At 45.2% G+C, this 16,328-nt stretch overlaps 1 protein-coding gene across 3 annotated transcripts in view; it reads right to left on the reverse strand.

The window, feature by feature from the left end:
* Positions 1-13,013, reverse strand: part of PARVB (parvin beta) — a 264,535-nt gene extending 251,522 nt beyond the window's left edge. For 2 of the 3 annotated variants that reach the window (XR_010622546.1, XM_065742409.1), the window contains exon 1: positions 12,819-13,013. Coding sequence is in view for 2 of the 3 variants with exons in the window: in XM_065742409.1 (XP_065598481.1) it covers positions 12,819-12,933 (115 nt within the window). In the remaining variant the exon portion in view is untranslated. Of the gene's footprint in view, positions 1-1,412; positions 1,495-12,818 lie in introns of those variants that run through there. The other variant, XM_065742412.1, reaches the window with a different exon arrangement.
* Positions 13,014-16,328: the final 3,315 nt, after the last annotated feature.

The raw sequence follows: 16,328 nt of genomic DNA on the forward strand, positions 1-16,328 counted from the left end.
CTCAGCAGTCCTATCAATTTGTCTCATCTTGCAGCTGCACAGGCCAGGGCCAGAACTTGTCTGTTTTAGTGCTTTTCTGCTTCACTCATGCAAAAGGCCTAACGCCTACTCAGTAAGCAATCAGGAACCCTAAGAAATAGGTTCTGTGTATCAGAAAAGCAAGATGCATACTTAAACAGAGCATATAGAGAGCTGTGGAGCTCAAACAAGTCCACCTTGGGACTCATCGTTTTGTGGTAAGTCCCTGCTTCCTGTTTCCTTAATTATTGCGCTGAGCCATGCTTACGTAGCTGCCAGCACTGGGCAGGCATCCAGGGTGCCAGCAGAGGGGCACTCCAGGCTTCACTTCCATCTCCTGCTGCCACACACCCCTTCCTCTTTATGCACAGAACCCACACTATGGCACAGCATGGGCACAGTGTGGCTGAAAACTAACCAGATGAGACAGGGAAAAAATAAAGTTAATTTTCACAGTGTAGATACACAACAGCTGAAAAGAAAAATGTGGCAGAAATAAAACTGAGGAAAACAATGATGTCTTAAAGTATTTATAAAGCTACAGGTCAGGTTTTCAAGTAAGGAAAGTGCCAGCCAGTAGCATACTGTGTAGATAGGCCAAACTAGTCAGCTCTGCTTCAGTCTCTCAGTATTGACATTACAGTAACAATCCCACAGCACAGAAAATCTCACAAGTTCGAACACCAAAGACAAGGTGTACAATCAGGTATTGAGCCACATATTCACAGTCTAGGATCTTGGTCTGAGATCCCTACCTAAGCAGACTGATTTCAAGGAGCACCAAGCATCACAAAGACTTCTTAAACCAAAACCAACTCAAAAAGCCAGAATCAGCTCATTAAGGTATGTGCGTCTGATGGGTCCTGCCAAAGCCAGTCACCAAGAGTCAGTAGCAGAGCTGAAAGCATTACTTGGACACAGAGATGCCTAGTTAGTTCATTCAATTTTCCCCAGCATGACAAAAATCAGAGAGAAAACAGCACTGAAGTTTAACACATTCTCCAAGCTTTTTCTCTGATCCCATATAGAAATCTAGCAGTGCAAAATTCATCAAGTGGAATGCTCAGTATCAAAAAAGTCAGTATTGTTGCTCATGGTAATTAACATATTTACAACTGAGTTTGTTTCTATCCTTCCACTGCCTACTTTCTGTCTTTCCCTCGTGACCTGAGACTTCATTTGTCAATACCTGAATGAAACTCATTTAGCCAACTAAGAGCACAAGCAGTTTGACCTGCTTCATCCCACCACCTTCCCCACATCCTTTGCCCCCTTCTCCACAGGCACTAAGAGTCTGACAACTAACAAAAGCAGTCTGCTGCGCAAACACAAAAATATTTCATTGTATTTCTTCTTCTGAATATGTCAAGAGAAGTATAGAGGAACAGACTCACTTCTGAAGGCAGTGATGGCAGGTGAATACAAGATGTAACAGAAAGGCACTGTCTTTTCCAGCTGATGGTACAGAACTCAACAAGCAAGCTCCACACAAACAGAAAGGAGGCTACAGCTATGACTTGCAATTCAAAAAAAGCATCTGTTTTTTTGCTAGTGCAACTTGATTCTACAGGAAGAGTAAGTGGAGATAAATGATCCTGTAACCACAAAAAATGCGTGTGCCTAATTGTTGGGGTTGCCCAAATGTCACCCAGAAAGACAAGGAAAGATGAAAAAAAAAAAACAAAAAAACACTTATGTGTTTTCAACACACTCATTTAGGATTTTCTGGTGAATATTAGATTTCAGTTCAACAGAACATACAGGACCAACGGAGGAATATGCAGTGCTTCAGACTTCAAACTTTACTCTAAACAGCCAACACAAAGCTTTCTGAGTATCTTTTGCTCCTACCTACATCCAAGGCAGTAAAGATGTGTTTTGAAAGTGAACTGAAAGATCTCACTACACAGGCAGACTGCAAAATACAAAGAAGTTTCCTCAGTCGTTTCCAGATCAGTGATACGTGGAAAACTGTTCTATTCGTTGCTTACAGGAAGACTGTCAAGGCAACCACTTCAGTGATAAGAGCTTCAAACCTCACAGTAACAGAAAGTCCACATTTCAGAGCACATAGTCAGATAAAAGTCAGTCCATGAGGGAAAAGTACAGAGAAAGCAATAGCTCCCATAAGACTATTCAGACACTCAACTCTGTCTAGTTTAAGTAAGAAGCAGACACTATCAATTCCCAAACAAGTTGCCAAAGGCCATACTGAAAAAAAAGAAGCCAGGCCTCATACTGGCATTCCAGTTTGGTCTCCCAGGCACAGTTCTCAAGCAATAACAAAATGTGATAATGAAACAGCAGCCAATTCAAGATAATGTCACATTTCACCAAGTATCAAAAGGAACTCCTGTTATGTTATCCATTTATTTAGCCAGCACACCAACATTTCATACAGTGTGCTGCACAGCTTTCTATGGTCTCTTTTAAAGGCTTTGCATAGGTAATATCAGGTCTTCCAAGCTAGAATAGGTGGTGTTCCACTGAGGTTAGACATCTTAAAGACCTCTGAGTTCAGCTCTGGTTAGTCCCAAAAGGGTTTTACAACCACACAGCCCCTCTGACACCCCCTCACATAAAGAAGCAGCCAGGGCAGCAGAGTGGTAGAATTCATGTCCTTCTTCTCACTAGAAAGGTAGACAAAGAGTGGGAAAAAAAAATTGTACTCTTACAAGTATCTTGTGCAAAAAGAGCCAAAGGCCCCTGATGAGAAAACAGTTTCCTCGTACACCTACATGCTCAGAAATCATTATGCCACAGACTTGGCAGTGTTGCGTCTTTCAAGAAACATGCTTACTCCAGCCCTTGAAGAACATAATTTCCTAGGAAGTCACAGAAGATCATAGAAAAGCTCAGGGTGGAAAGGACCTCATGAGGTCTCTATGTGAGCCTTCCCCTCAAAGCACAGTCAGATCTGAGGTCAAACCTGGCTGTACAGAGCTTTATCCTGCCATATCTTAAAACCTCCAGGAAGAATGCGCAAAGTCTCTGGGTATCCTGTCCCACTGCTTCACAGTACTCATCATCATAAAGTTTCTCCCTTTATCCAGCCTGAATCTCACCAGGTTCAGTTTATTCATCTTGTCTCTTTCCACCACTATGCAAAACTGTGAAGAATGAGGCTCCACCTTCTCAGTAATCTCCTCACAGGTTCTAGCAGTCTGCTAGAGTCTCACAAGCACCCAGTTATCCCAAACGCTTTAAGGAAACAAGTATATACCCTCCTACTTCAACCATCGAGCAGATAGCAGGTACTGAAGGACAGTGCCTCTTATCCTTCAAGTACCATCTCTCTGCCCGCTGACAACACTCTCAAAGGACTCAGATTCACAGATTCAGAAAAATGTTGCTTGGAAGGACCTGTGAAGGTCCAGCTCAAACACTGACTACTGTGGTGTCAGTGTGATTGACTGTGACTGTGTCTCTACTTTCACATGCAAAAAAGAGCCCTATCAGTTCATGCAGCAGACACTGACAGACATGCAATTGAGGCAGCAGGAGCAATCTGAGCACAACGTCTTGCATCCAATTAAAATCCATTTTCCCAAATATAAGGTTCCATTATAGAGTCAAGATCTCTGACAGACAGAATTCAGTACAGATTTGAAACATACCTACAGCATTAACATTCTTGAATCCTGCCTAATTTTCCAGCAGAACCAATACAAGAGTACTGGGAGCAATTCATGGAGAAGAAGGCCAACAATAGCCATGAGGGACAATTTTACAACCCCAGTCCTGAAGAGGAATATTAACCAGGAAATGCAAGCCTGGATGTCCTGGTACTTTCTTTTTTCTACCAGTTCTGAAGGAAACACTGGTAATTTTGTAAAGCTTCACTGTCCCTAAATCTGTGTTCACAACTAGGCAAGCCTGAGTCCAAACACCACCATTCTATTTTAAAAGTGACAGGAGTCTGTATCTGTTTAATAACATACATGCATACATCTGCCAAACAGACTTAGTGGAAAGACAGTTTCTGAGGATTACACATTTTTCTATTTAAAGACAGAAAAAGACTCAGAGCTCCATACAGACATCAGAATCACTCTCCTCTTCATCCAGCTCTCACAGTTTCTTTTCTTACTTCAAAGAGACCATGTATTCAGCCACCTCAGCTAATAAAAAAATCAGTAATAAGGCCACATGGCAGCTATAATGGATAAAACACTCTTTTTTTCCCAGTGTATTTCATTATGGTTCAGCTACTGAAAGAAAGAAGAACTAAAGAAGGAACTGGAATTCCAGGAGTCAGAACAGCTTGCCTATTTTATAAACAAAACACAAGCTATATCTGATCACCAGTCAGGTTTCTGGGATTGTCAGGAAATTTATATTCTTTTTTTTTTTTTTTTTTTTTGGGGAAACAATCACTGAGAGGTAATTCTGAATTCCCAAAGATCCTTTCAACTGCCCCTGACGAAGCCAAAACCAGAAGGACATGCCATGGCCTCCCTTTGGAGCCTGAAGGCTCTGGAGAAGTCCGCAGCTGGTAACAAATTTGCAAAGTATGGTCACAAATTGCATGACCAGCACTTATAATTAGAAGCTTTGCTGAGCAGATGTTCTCCCATGAGGAAGTGACAGTGATTTAAGGGCCCAGAGCTCCAGGCCAGCACACACTGCCAGGTGTGCGTGTTCTCTCCACATCTGGTTTTCAGAGCAAAACTTAGCCGGATTCAAACTACAAAATACTAAAACCACATATATTATCCGTAATATTTCTCCACTTTAATTATATACGTATACAAGAGAAGTTAAAAATTTTGTCTCACAGCTTACTACTTTGCCAACAAGAGTCCAAATTAGGAAGCCTGCATCTGAGCAGGTTGAATACACTTCAACCCAGAGAGATCCCTTGGTCACTGATCTACAAGTTGTGAAATACAGAGGCTCCTGTTTCCATGCCCCTCCACACTCAGTCCACTCTCAAAGGAAAACAGGAGTCACTGCCATCCACATCAGACCACCTGGTTTAACTCCCTTGCCTACAACCCAGGGTGCAGTGGTGGGGTTGGGTGTACTGTCACTCTGTGATGCAGCAGAAGCCCCAGGAGTCAATTCAGTGCAGTTCACCTTCCCTCCTCACTACAACACATGCCATGCTTCCCTCCACCTTCCATTCCTCAGCTTAGGGAGAGCCAGTGTCACTTCTGATGGCTACCAGAGACACATACACCACAGGCACGGGGTAGCATGTAAAGCAAAGGCCACTATGCATATATACCCTATACTGAGGGAAAAACCTGCTGCAGACATGTATACTTTGCAAATTGCAGCCAACAGCTCTGACAACTGCATCACCTGATTTTCCAGTGCCCTGAGGGAAAAGCTAAGCTTCATCAGTAACAATGCACACATACAGCACATTTCACAGCACAGAGAATGTACAAGAGGAGATAAGCAAACACAAAAGCCATCGCACCAGAAGAGCACAACTGGAGCAGGGTGCAGAGTAAGGCATCTTTCAGTGAACTCTGTGACAGATAATCAGAGCCTGCATCATCAATCAAGTCCAGACTAGCAAAGGTGGATAATAGGCCAGATCTTTCTCTGGAGCCATGTGATTCACTTTTAAACCACTGCTTTCTTCAAACAGACATCTGTCTGTTCAAGGAACCTGGATGCTTACAGTAATGAGCAGAGGTCAGAACAAGAAAAAGTCTTTGGGAGACACTGCCTCACCTTCCTTCCTTCTTACTGGCTTTCTGGCCATCAGAAACAATCATGAGGAGTTTGAGGGGTGGCCTTTATTTTGCTGGTGCAGTGAAGACCGAGGCTCACTGACATAAGAGCATCAAAAGTCTAAAAATGCTGGAAATGGAACAAGAGTCCAGGGTTGTAAGGAAAGGTTGGAGCCTCCAGCATTACCAGCAGCAGCAAGGGCAACAACAAAAACAGATTATGCCATATGAAGACTCTTCTTCCTTACATGTCCACGTCACATATCTATATATCAGTACTATTATGTCCCTACTAACATATCATTTCACAGGAATCCCAACACAGACCACTCAGAGGTTTACGCTGGCAGGTCAAGACTTCTAGTGGTGCCCACAGATTTGAACACATGATTCCCTTTGAGAACAAAAAGCAAATCCCTCATGAACAGCTTTCAAGCAGCAGCTACAGCAGTTCTACAGCCTACAAACTTGAGGTTTCTCTGTTGTGTTCATGACAACTGTACACAGAAGATATACACACAAAATTTTCATTTCAGTGGAACAGCAAAGCTCTAACTGTTGAACACCAGTCCCTCTAACCAGCAGACTCTGCCTCTCACTGGCCTCATTGCAGACCACATAACCTCGGATCCCTTAGCAACAAGTTGTTCAGACACGCATCTGCAATGGAAAGAGCTTGCCAGCTAATCTCCCAAATCTTCCAACATCAAGGTATGATCTAAAGCTCAAAGCACTGCGCTGAAAAACTTGAGCAGCTTCATGTGTTTTTTGGATCAGCTGGTCTGTAGTAGTTCTTAAAATACATATGCACTGCTGTGCATAACTATACTTAGTCTCCTAGACTCCTGTATTGCCGACATGCAAATCAGTAGGGTACATCTGTATTTATAAAGAGATCTAAAGTACTGCAACTCTTAAAGAAAAAGCAGGCACTTAAAACAGCGCGATAACGAGCACTGCAGAGCACAGCCTAATCTCCCTGCACGGACCCACCAGCGGGATCAGGGATTCCCCCATTCACACTGCTCAGCAAACAGCACCCGCAGAGACTTTGCATGAGGTCACCACAAGCCTGCAGCTCTCCTGCTCCGTATCAGCTCTGCGTGCAGCCCTCCATACATCAGAGTCTCACAGGGCTCATCCACATGCTCCTCGTAACAGAAACTGCCAGATGTCTGCCTGCAGAAGCCTATCCCGAGATATCAACATTAACAAATCCTTTGGAAGAAACGAAGAGAAACAGATATCACTGGACAATTGCCTCGAAGTGAGGCAGTTTAGCTTTTAAGCAGAAGTCACTCCAATTCCTTGCATTAGTACTTCTAAGAAACCCTAAAATCTGGCTTTGGAAACTAAAAGTGTATATAAGCACCTTGCAAAGGTTTTATAATAAAATACGCCATCGTTCCTAGAATTTTATTTTAATGGTTTTAACTTTAAAAATAAAGCATTTTCAGGTGTCCAGTTTTGCCACATAAAAGCAAGTCACTTTTTTTTCAATCCAGATTGAAGAGCTGCAGGGCTATTTTGCATACTCTAGCTGCAACCTGTCTGGAAATAAAACCAAAACTTTCAACTGTAATTAGAAAGTCTACTCTCAATGAGAGGTGATGCCTACAGTTGTGTTGAACAAACCGTCGTTGCCATGACATGGTCGCAAGAGCAAGACATGCTTCTTACGACACTGTTAAAAAGATTATTCTTGTGCATGTTTAGTTTCTCTTGGTGGAGACACTGACATAAACTATCTATGGTAAAACATTTGCCAGAACGGAACACAATATTAGAACTGAATTAGGCACGGCTCTAGCAAGACAAGACTGAAAACAGACCTGGTCAGAGGTACAAATGAGCCCTAAAGGAAAACTCAGCAATTAGGCTGCAGGTTCTGACTGGAAATTTAGGACTCTCTCTCTCTGTGTTTAAATTTATAGTAGAAAAGGTTATAAGTTCAACCTGAATTTGTTTATGTCTGAACACATGGATGTGTATGCATTAACTAGAAAGGTACGTGACTTCAATATCATTATATGCCAGTTCTCTTTAAAATCAAGCAATTCTGATTAACCAGCATCTACCTCCTGATGAAGTACTGCAGCACCAACAGCCCATGATGATGCACAAATGCACTGCCCCACCAACTATCCTCTCACACTGCAGCAAACATTCCTGAGTGGACCAGAACGCAGAACTTGACCCTATGCACTCTGTGCTTGTCTCTCCATCCAGCTACAAAGTTACTGCCACAAATATTAGCACAGAGAGTAACAACACAGAGTTCTAATGCCTGTCTACTAAAACGAAAAGGCTTAAAATAAAATGATGACCAGGTCAGCAGATAGTCAGAAATGACCAGATGACGTTTATATCGCATGGTATCTCAGAGGTTTGTGAGAGGCAGATTTGCTACCTCTGAGGTGAGAAACGCAGGAGAAGTCAGTATCCTTAGGTCACTCAGCATTTCAGTGCCTGTCAGAAACACAGACACCCCTCAGGAGCACAGCACAGGCACTCATCAGCAGTGCACTCTGTCCTGAGCGCTCTGGGCACCAGCTGAATGCCAAAATCCAGCTCTGCATCAGAGCAGCTCAAGCAATTACTCTTCCAGTGCCAGATCATGAAGTAGGACACAAGGGCACAGCTGACACAAAAAGCCATCTGCTCAGCAAAGAATGCTTGTGACCAGGACAAATCCCCAACGTAAATAACTGTGCCAGCATGATTGCCACCTGCAAAGTGAATGAAGATTAAGTCAAGACTGCCTTACAGTTTTGTATCTTTCTAGGATCTACATAAAAGGCACCTCTCAGGATCCTTTCAAAGCTAAATACTTGTTAGAAGTCTCAAGCAGCCACTGAACCAAAGCTGTAACACACTGAGACAGAGGAGTTCAATTTTTTGCAGTGCATTCACACCAATGGACCTCTGGAGACCGTGCAACAGACAGCATAGAAAAGAGAGCTTCTAACAGTGCTCAGCACATCCTGTTCAAATGAAAGAAGATGAGACCTGTTTTCCAAGCTAACTCCAATTCTCCCACCCTGTTGTGTTCAAGGGGATGCCTCAGAGTTGAGATGTGCTCATCACACAAAAAGGCAATGAAGTAGATCTAAGGAACCTGATTCTGAACCTCTTCTCTCTCCAGAGAGCAATTACCTGCACAAGCAGTCCCATCAGTTTTAAAGGAACAATAGAGAAGTGATTTCTTCCAATTTAATTCTGCTTTTGAGCTTATTTCCTCCTGTTCTTCCCTTGAGAAAGCTGGAATGGATTGGGCAGCACAAGCAGTTCCACCTAAACAATCTGGAGATAGCTTCAACTTGTGCAGGGCTGCAGGAAACAAGGAGGTAATGCAGCATTTCTGCCCAAGTACCCCAACACCAGAGAGGCAGGAAAATATTCCCAGACACAGCATCTTACTGTTACACAGAGGCACAGACCCTAAAACCAATCCTTTAATCTGCTCTGATATGCATAAAACTTTATACTATGCAGCTGCCTTCTGCAGCAGTCAGTTCTCTCCACCACAGACAGCACCACATATTGGTCTTTTCTGCACACTGCTCTTTTCTGCAGCATTTTCCTAATCTCTATGTCCACCCTCAACTGTGTCACAGGGAAAAAGCACCAAGCAATTAAGCATGTTGCACTTCTCTGGCTGTTTCTTCCATAACGCCTATATATAGATACACACATAGATAATAATAGAAGGTTTATTTTGCCAAACACCTGCTGCCCAAGTCTTTCCTACAGCGTTGTGAGGAAAACAAAGCATTGCAAGTAACCCAGCATTGAAACTTGCAGCAAAACAGGTCATTTCTTTCATCACAAGGGTATCACTCTTTCAGCAATGGGAAATAGGAGGTATATGTACATTTTAGTTCCTTCTATAGATGAAACTATAGATTTTATGCACATTTCCACATAACCCAACATGGAGAAAAATTGTAATCCACACGGTGACACGAGCACTGGAATGAACACATCCTGCTTTTCTCAGGATGTGTGTCATGACCCATTATAACACAGGGAAATACACAACCTCACACAGCACCCTCTCCATAGACAGTTCCTTTTTTCTTATAGCTTCCCTCCCACATGGGCTTTCTCCTGTCCTGCAAGGGTTGAGATCACTCTCAATTTTTCCTGCACTGGCACTTCACTGAGGTCTTTCTGTTCTAAATGGTCACCCATTTTGACAAAGTTTGTGGCCATTTAATAATCCTGATGGCTGGTAGTTTTCTCTCATAGGCATTCTTCCTGGAAAGGAAGAGGAAGAAAGGAGTCAGACAGAGATCACACAGCTTGGCCATAGGAAACTGGATTAAAAACGTTTTCCCAATGAACAATGGTGGTTGCTGTTTCTTTTATGTCAGTGTTGACTATAATTAAGTCAGTTCAGTCATAAAAATTCAGAAACAGAAGTATAAGATGCAGTAGTGTAAAGCAAAGGTTCAAGGTACAAATTCCAAGTCTTCTTCAAGCAACAACCTACAGAATTTTACTCCTAAAACATTGAAGAATTGGACCTGAAATTGTAACCCTACCTCATCTCTAGGCACATGCTAACAAAGCAGTACACCATGCCACACTGCTAACACAGGAATAGCAGCCAAGTTGTTTACAATCCACAGACAGTACCTCGAATACCACCATAGTTACTATCACCACCATATGCAGGAATTTTATTTACCATCCCACCATAAAGATAAGTTACAAGCTTAAAGTGGTAGTCTTGATTAGTCCGGTAAACACACCTCTCTGAATATAAGCTCCCTAAAAATAGATTACAGCATGTTATAAAGGACCTTGCCAAAAAATATTTACACTCTGCTGTTTATGGATCGATAGCCACACATTACTGTTGTTTATGGCATGGCTGCCAATAATGATTAAAAAAGAAGCTCATATTAAGTAATGAAACCTTTTTCAGCATCTGTCTATGGACCTCTGAGCTACATAGCTCATGGCCAAGTCATGCAGAAAGAATAAAAGGATTAATATAACTGGACTACAACTGCAGCACAGACCGGTTTAAAGGTCTGTATATGCATACAGTCAAGATGGCAATAGCAGGCTTGTCTTTACACTGTGATACAAAAGACAGGCCAGTGAAAGCAGGATTTATCAGGAGCTCTGGTTTGCTCACTTCTCGTGCTATTAGAGGCAAGAATGGTTTAGCTGTGGTATGGCAGCAGCCAACCTTCCATCTTGCTACCGTGGAGTGCAGTTGGTGGGAAGGATAGTACTTAGTCTTGGAAGATCACTGACCTCTGCTGGTCCACTGGGAGCTGAGCAGCAGCTGCCTGAAGGGAGGCAGGGAAGTCCCCAGGGGTGGAGCAGCTCCTCAGCCCAGGAGAAAGTTGCCCACACAGTTCTTACGTGGTCTATTGACTCAATTCAATACCACGTTAGTGAGCTTCCAACTTACTTCTGCTTCACAGTCACACACCAAGACTGAGCTTCCAGCCATGCACTCCGCTCCTGTGTCCACATTCCGGTGCAAGTTTGGGAAGAGCCTCTCTCCAGTGCTGACCCCACACCAGCACCTCCCCACAGCTGAGCCCTTGGTCAAGTCTGTGTTCTCCATGGCCTGCATTTCAGAGCCACCCCAACGTGGTGCACAATAATATGCAATGCATGCCTTCCAGGAGCCTTAAAACTTCCAACAGAAGAGAACCTAAAAGAGTAGTAAGCTATTTTCCCTTAAAACACCACAGTGCTGTGCATAAACACATCATGAACTGGGCGATGTCTTTTCTCTGTTCCCCTTGTCAAACTGGGAGAAATGCTCTGACTAGAAGCTGAGTCACCCATTTCCATTTCCTTCCCATCACACTGGCAAAAGCATGACCACGCTTTCTATCACTGCAGCTACAAGTCCCTGAAGAGCACCAAAGGCAGATGCTAAAAGTTGCTATCCCACAGGTAAGGGGAGCTGTGGCCTCATGGGTTGCCAAAGCAGTAGGCAAAACAGTGGCCTCAGCCCATTCCCTACTAAACGTCATCTTGCCACGCTGAAGCTTCTTGTTGAAGAAGCGGAGCTGTCATCCTGTTCAGGTTTAAAAGTAACTTCCAACTGAAGCATGTTTTCCAAGCACATGCCACCATGTCCTCCTGGGGATGGGCTTTGTCCATCACCTTCCTTCAGCAGCAAGTGACATCACCAGAAAGGCACAGCTGCTTTGGCTGCTCCTCACCACAACCACAGTGGAGAAACTTGATTAAAGATAACAGAGGAAACATCACAAAGCCACACCAAAACAGCCACGAGAAGGAAAGGGAAGCTGTGTTTCTGAGGGCAAATATCTTCAACTTTACCAAGCCGCCTTCTAAACATCAGCAAAAAGACAAAGATGCTTGCTCAAAAGACTGACAGTGGAACTGCCTCCCTACCCTGCACCCATCAGGCTCCAGAACAGAGCTGAAGCTGATGTTAAGCCCCCAAGAAGCCCAACCTCACTGTGGTGTAAGGAACCAACATTCAGATTTCACACATGCAGACGGAACAAGAGAATGAGTTTCTGCACACAAGTGGGCGTTGGTTGGGTCAGTCAGGGAATCAGAGGAGCCGACGCTTAGGGGAAAGTTATAGCTCGCACACACAGGGCCGGGCCATCTTTATGAAGTCCGCTTGCAGGACGACAGCTTCTCCGCAGATAGGGAGCAGCGCTGCTTCAGAGCACGCAGTGCTATCTCCGCACAGCTTTCATTCAGCACAAACAGGCGGTTGGGAAAACACGCCGTGCCCCGGGGTGGGCACCCTCTGTTAATTACCCACGCAAAACGCCGGCGCGCGTGGGCCGCGTCTCTTCGCTGATCCTATGGAAAAGCACCGGGCAAAAGAGCCGTAAAGCTACGGACGGACAGGGAGCAAAGCACAGGTGGATTTAATCATTCCCTCAAGCGCTTCTCCCGAGCAATAAAGACGCCCACAACCACCTTTATTCCCAAGAGTTTCTCTTACAGAAGCGAGGGCCGGGGTTTCCCTCCGGGACCACCTCCACGCCCACCCGCGGCGGACGGGGCCGTCCCGCGCCCGGAGAACAAAGGGGAGCCCTGATGGACGGCTGCTCGGATGCTCTTCCCTCCCACCCGCACGGGCGAACTCACCCTCCTTGGCTTTCTTTTTCCTCGCCAGCGTCCCGCCGAGCTTGCCCAGGAACGACTCGTCCTTCTTCATCCTGTGCGGCCGTAGCGTCGGGGAGCGGATGGGAGCGGAGGACATGGGGCTCCTCGCGGGGCAGCACGCCCGAATCCCTGCCCGGCCCGCGGAGACGAACAAAGCCCGGCGGCGGCTGCCGGCGAGCCGCGACAGAGGGGCGAAGAGCCGGCGGAGGGCGGGCGGGCGGGTGGAGGGCAGGGGGCGGGCGGGCGGGGAGCCGCGGCCGCAGCGCCCTGCCACGGTGGGAGGCGGGCCGGCACAACGCAGCCGGGCCGCTTCCTCACTGTGCCTCGGGGAACGCTGCCTGAAGTTGTGCGTGCGCTCGCCCTCGGCCACGTCCCCGGCAGCGCGGGGATGCTGTTAATTAACCACCGCTGCATCTGCGTACGGATGTGCTGATTTTTCTTGTTGAAAGCATTATTTAGCACAGTGCATTCGAGAAAACAACGCTTTCTCACTTCGTTGTGCATCTAATTGGTTTTCTATCTGCTCTGGAGCCACAGGGTCCCCTCAGGGGCTCCGCAACTCCTGCTTCATCCTGCGAGTCAACAGGAGATTGTCAAGGACTGTGCAAAGCCCGGATCCGAGGGGTACTTTTTTCGGAGCGGCAGCTGCTGTTAGTGTTCATCTTTAATGGATTCGAGGTTATCATGTGCTTCTGCTCCAGCACGGGGACTGTGCCCCCCCCACAGCACCCAAAGCAGCCCAGGGATGGGAGCACTGGCCATGTGCTGTCCTTCATCATGGGCATTTGGATCGGAGCATCTCCTCAGATGAATGGGGTTCTCTGAGCAGCACTGCTACATCTGGAATTTCCTCCAGCCCCATACTGTCACTGCATTATGTATTTCCATACAGCTTAAGTGAAATACTTCATGAAATAATGTCTATTTCATATCTTCACAGAAGCAGCTGCATTTGTTGCATCAGGCCCCTCCAGGTGGGCTGTTGAGCAGTGACCCTATCCTGCTAGGCTTCCCACCAGGAGCCCCAGGGCTACAGGCTTAAAATGGACTGATGTCAGACCAACAGCTCTGAGCAAAGCCTCTCTGAAGGGATCTGACTCCTCCAAAAATAAGCGAGGCAGAAACGGAATTGTGACCGCCCCTATGGTCCATAGGCTCGTAGGAGGTCCACAGTGGCCCAGAGGAGAGCCATGAAGATCAAAGGTCTGGAGCACCTCTCCTGTGAAGAAAGGTTGAAGAGATTTGGCTTGTTTAGCTTGCATGTGGCTCCAAGACTTCATTACTTACTGAGAGGGCAGTGGCACAGCCTGCCCAGAGAAGCTATGGGTGCTCCATCCCTGGAGGCACTCAAGGCCAGGTTGGCTGGGGCCCTAGGCAGCCTGATTTAGTCAATGGCAGCCCAGCCCATGGCAGGGAAATTGAACTGAACAGACTTTAGGTCCTTCCAACCCAAGCCATTCTGTGATTCTACGTTTGAGACTATAGGGGAGCACAGTAAGCCCTAATGTATATTAGGGCAACCTTTGATCCTAAACCTGAGTGCATAGATTCACTGATTGATCAATCTTCATCATGCAGGTTGCACTTCATCATCAGGTAGCACTGCACTGTTTTTGTGACAGCCATTCATTACAGTGGGCATGCAGATAATGCACCCTGGCCTGGCCTGCCAGCAGCCCTACTCTCCCACGTCCCCCATGCAAAGTACTTTCATGTTGGTGTTGAGCCATATGCAGTTCTGTAGGATGAGTTGCACCTCCTGGAATAACAAGAACCAACTTACCAGATTTAAGAGCTGCACGAGCTGAGCAGCATAGCCAAAAGGTTATGCTAGTGATGTGATAAACTGCTGTTCAGACAAAGTCCAAATTCAGGGCATGTTTTAATTCATTTATAGCTTTAAGTACTGATCAGTCCTGAAACTCTACACAAAATCTCTTTTTTCATTCCTTTCCAGATTTTCTTTCTCATCATTTCAGAAAATAATTTCAATAAGTGGAAATCCTGCTTAAGACGTTGGTTATAAGTTCAGCTTCTCTTCCTGTTTTCTCAGCGTGTCCCAGGCCTGCCAGCAGCCTTCAGTTCAGGTCTTTTGTATTGCAAGGTCCAGTGATCTATGTTGCATGGGGCGCACAAGAGAGGGTGCATCAGGATCCATCTGCACGCAGTGTTTAATGTGGAGGTGATGCAAACAGCAGTGTTTTCCTGATCTCACCCTCATCATTCCTGCTCCACATCTAATGGAATACTCCTCCCACATGCCCATGCCTTTCCCCAAGCCTGCTCAGGTTGTCTGTTTACAGATTGTCTTTACCACTGCTCTAGGCACTCACTTCTTGCTTCGGTACAGAAACTCACAGGTAATACTGCCTTCAGCAGTTTGTAAGCTTTATGCTGTGCTACTCTGATTTTGTCATGTATGGTAAACCTGAACTAAAAATGAGGCAATTTGTCCTGGATTAGACAGCCCTTGCCTTCCCTGAATACCTTCATCCCTGCAAATACCTCACAGCAAGTAAAGCTGCGTTGTGTTTGCTCATGAGGAATCTTTTGATGAATACTTTTTAACGATACTGCTTCTTTGGAAGAACAAATCTGTTTCCTCAGGCAGACATGTTTTGCTCATGGCAGGGGACTTTTATCCCATGCATTTGCTAGTGGAAAAAGTGGATTCCCCTACCAAAAACTTCAGGTATTTGCCTGTGTTCAAATACATGCACTTCAACTAGAGTATATTTTTCCAGTGAACATCTGAACCGTTGGAGCTGTTAATGAGATGCAAGGCTGCCACCCAGATACAGGCATCCCTCACACAGTGAGTGTCCGTACCCCAAACCCACAGCACAAAGTTGGCCAGCAAAGCGTGCCTGCATCACATACAGTGGCTGCATCAGTACTGTGTTGATGTGTTGCAAAATTTATTAAATAAGTTCATTCTAATACAGCTTTTCCAGCTTTTGGGAGGAATGCTCTAAAAGTGTTCATCGAGTGGCACCCACAATCTGTAGTTGTGTGTACGGAACAAGCACTCATGTAAAATTAACTTCACAAAGCTAAGAGCTCAAGGCCAAGCATACATTGTCTCCACAGACAGCGTTAGTCCCAGCTGTTATTTCCACTCTTTAAGTTAACATGAAGATCAATACCTTGGGTAAACAGAAAAACACACACACACACACACACAAAATTAGTGGTGGGGGCTGGGGGAGTGGGAATAAGCAGTAGCCTTACTTATGGCAAAGAATGATATTCGCTGCTTAAATTGCCCGTTTTATGTTGATCTGCAGCAGGACTGCACAGTGGATGTTTCATTTCATAACATTAACACTGAAGTCTTAGTGTACACTTAGCTTTTAGGCACTGCAGTTATCCAAGCTCTGGAGAAAAAAAAAGCCATGCACAGTCCAAAGTATATGAAGCTGAACTGACTTAAGTACGGCACTTGAAATGTAAAGCCCTACATGCAAGTATCTGTTAATAATTGAAAGAAAA

The sequence above is a fragment of the Cyrtonyx montezumae genome, unplaced genomic scaffold (genome assembly GCF_038088225.1).
Source record: "Cyrtonyx montezumae isolate F1298 unplaced genomic scaffold, pur_monq_1.0 scaffold_3, whole genome shotgun sequence".
Classification (NCBI taxonomy): domain Eukaryota; kingdom Metazoa; phylum Chordata; class Aves; order Galliformes; family Odontophoridae; genus Cyrtonyx; species Cyrtonyx montezumae.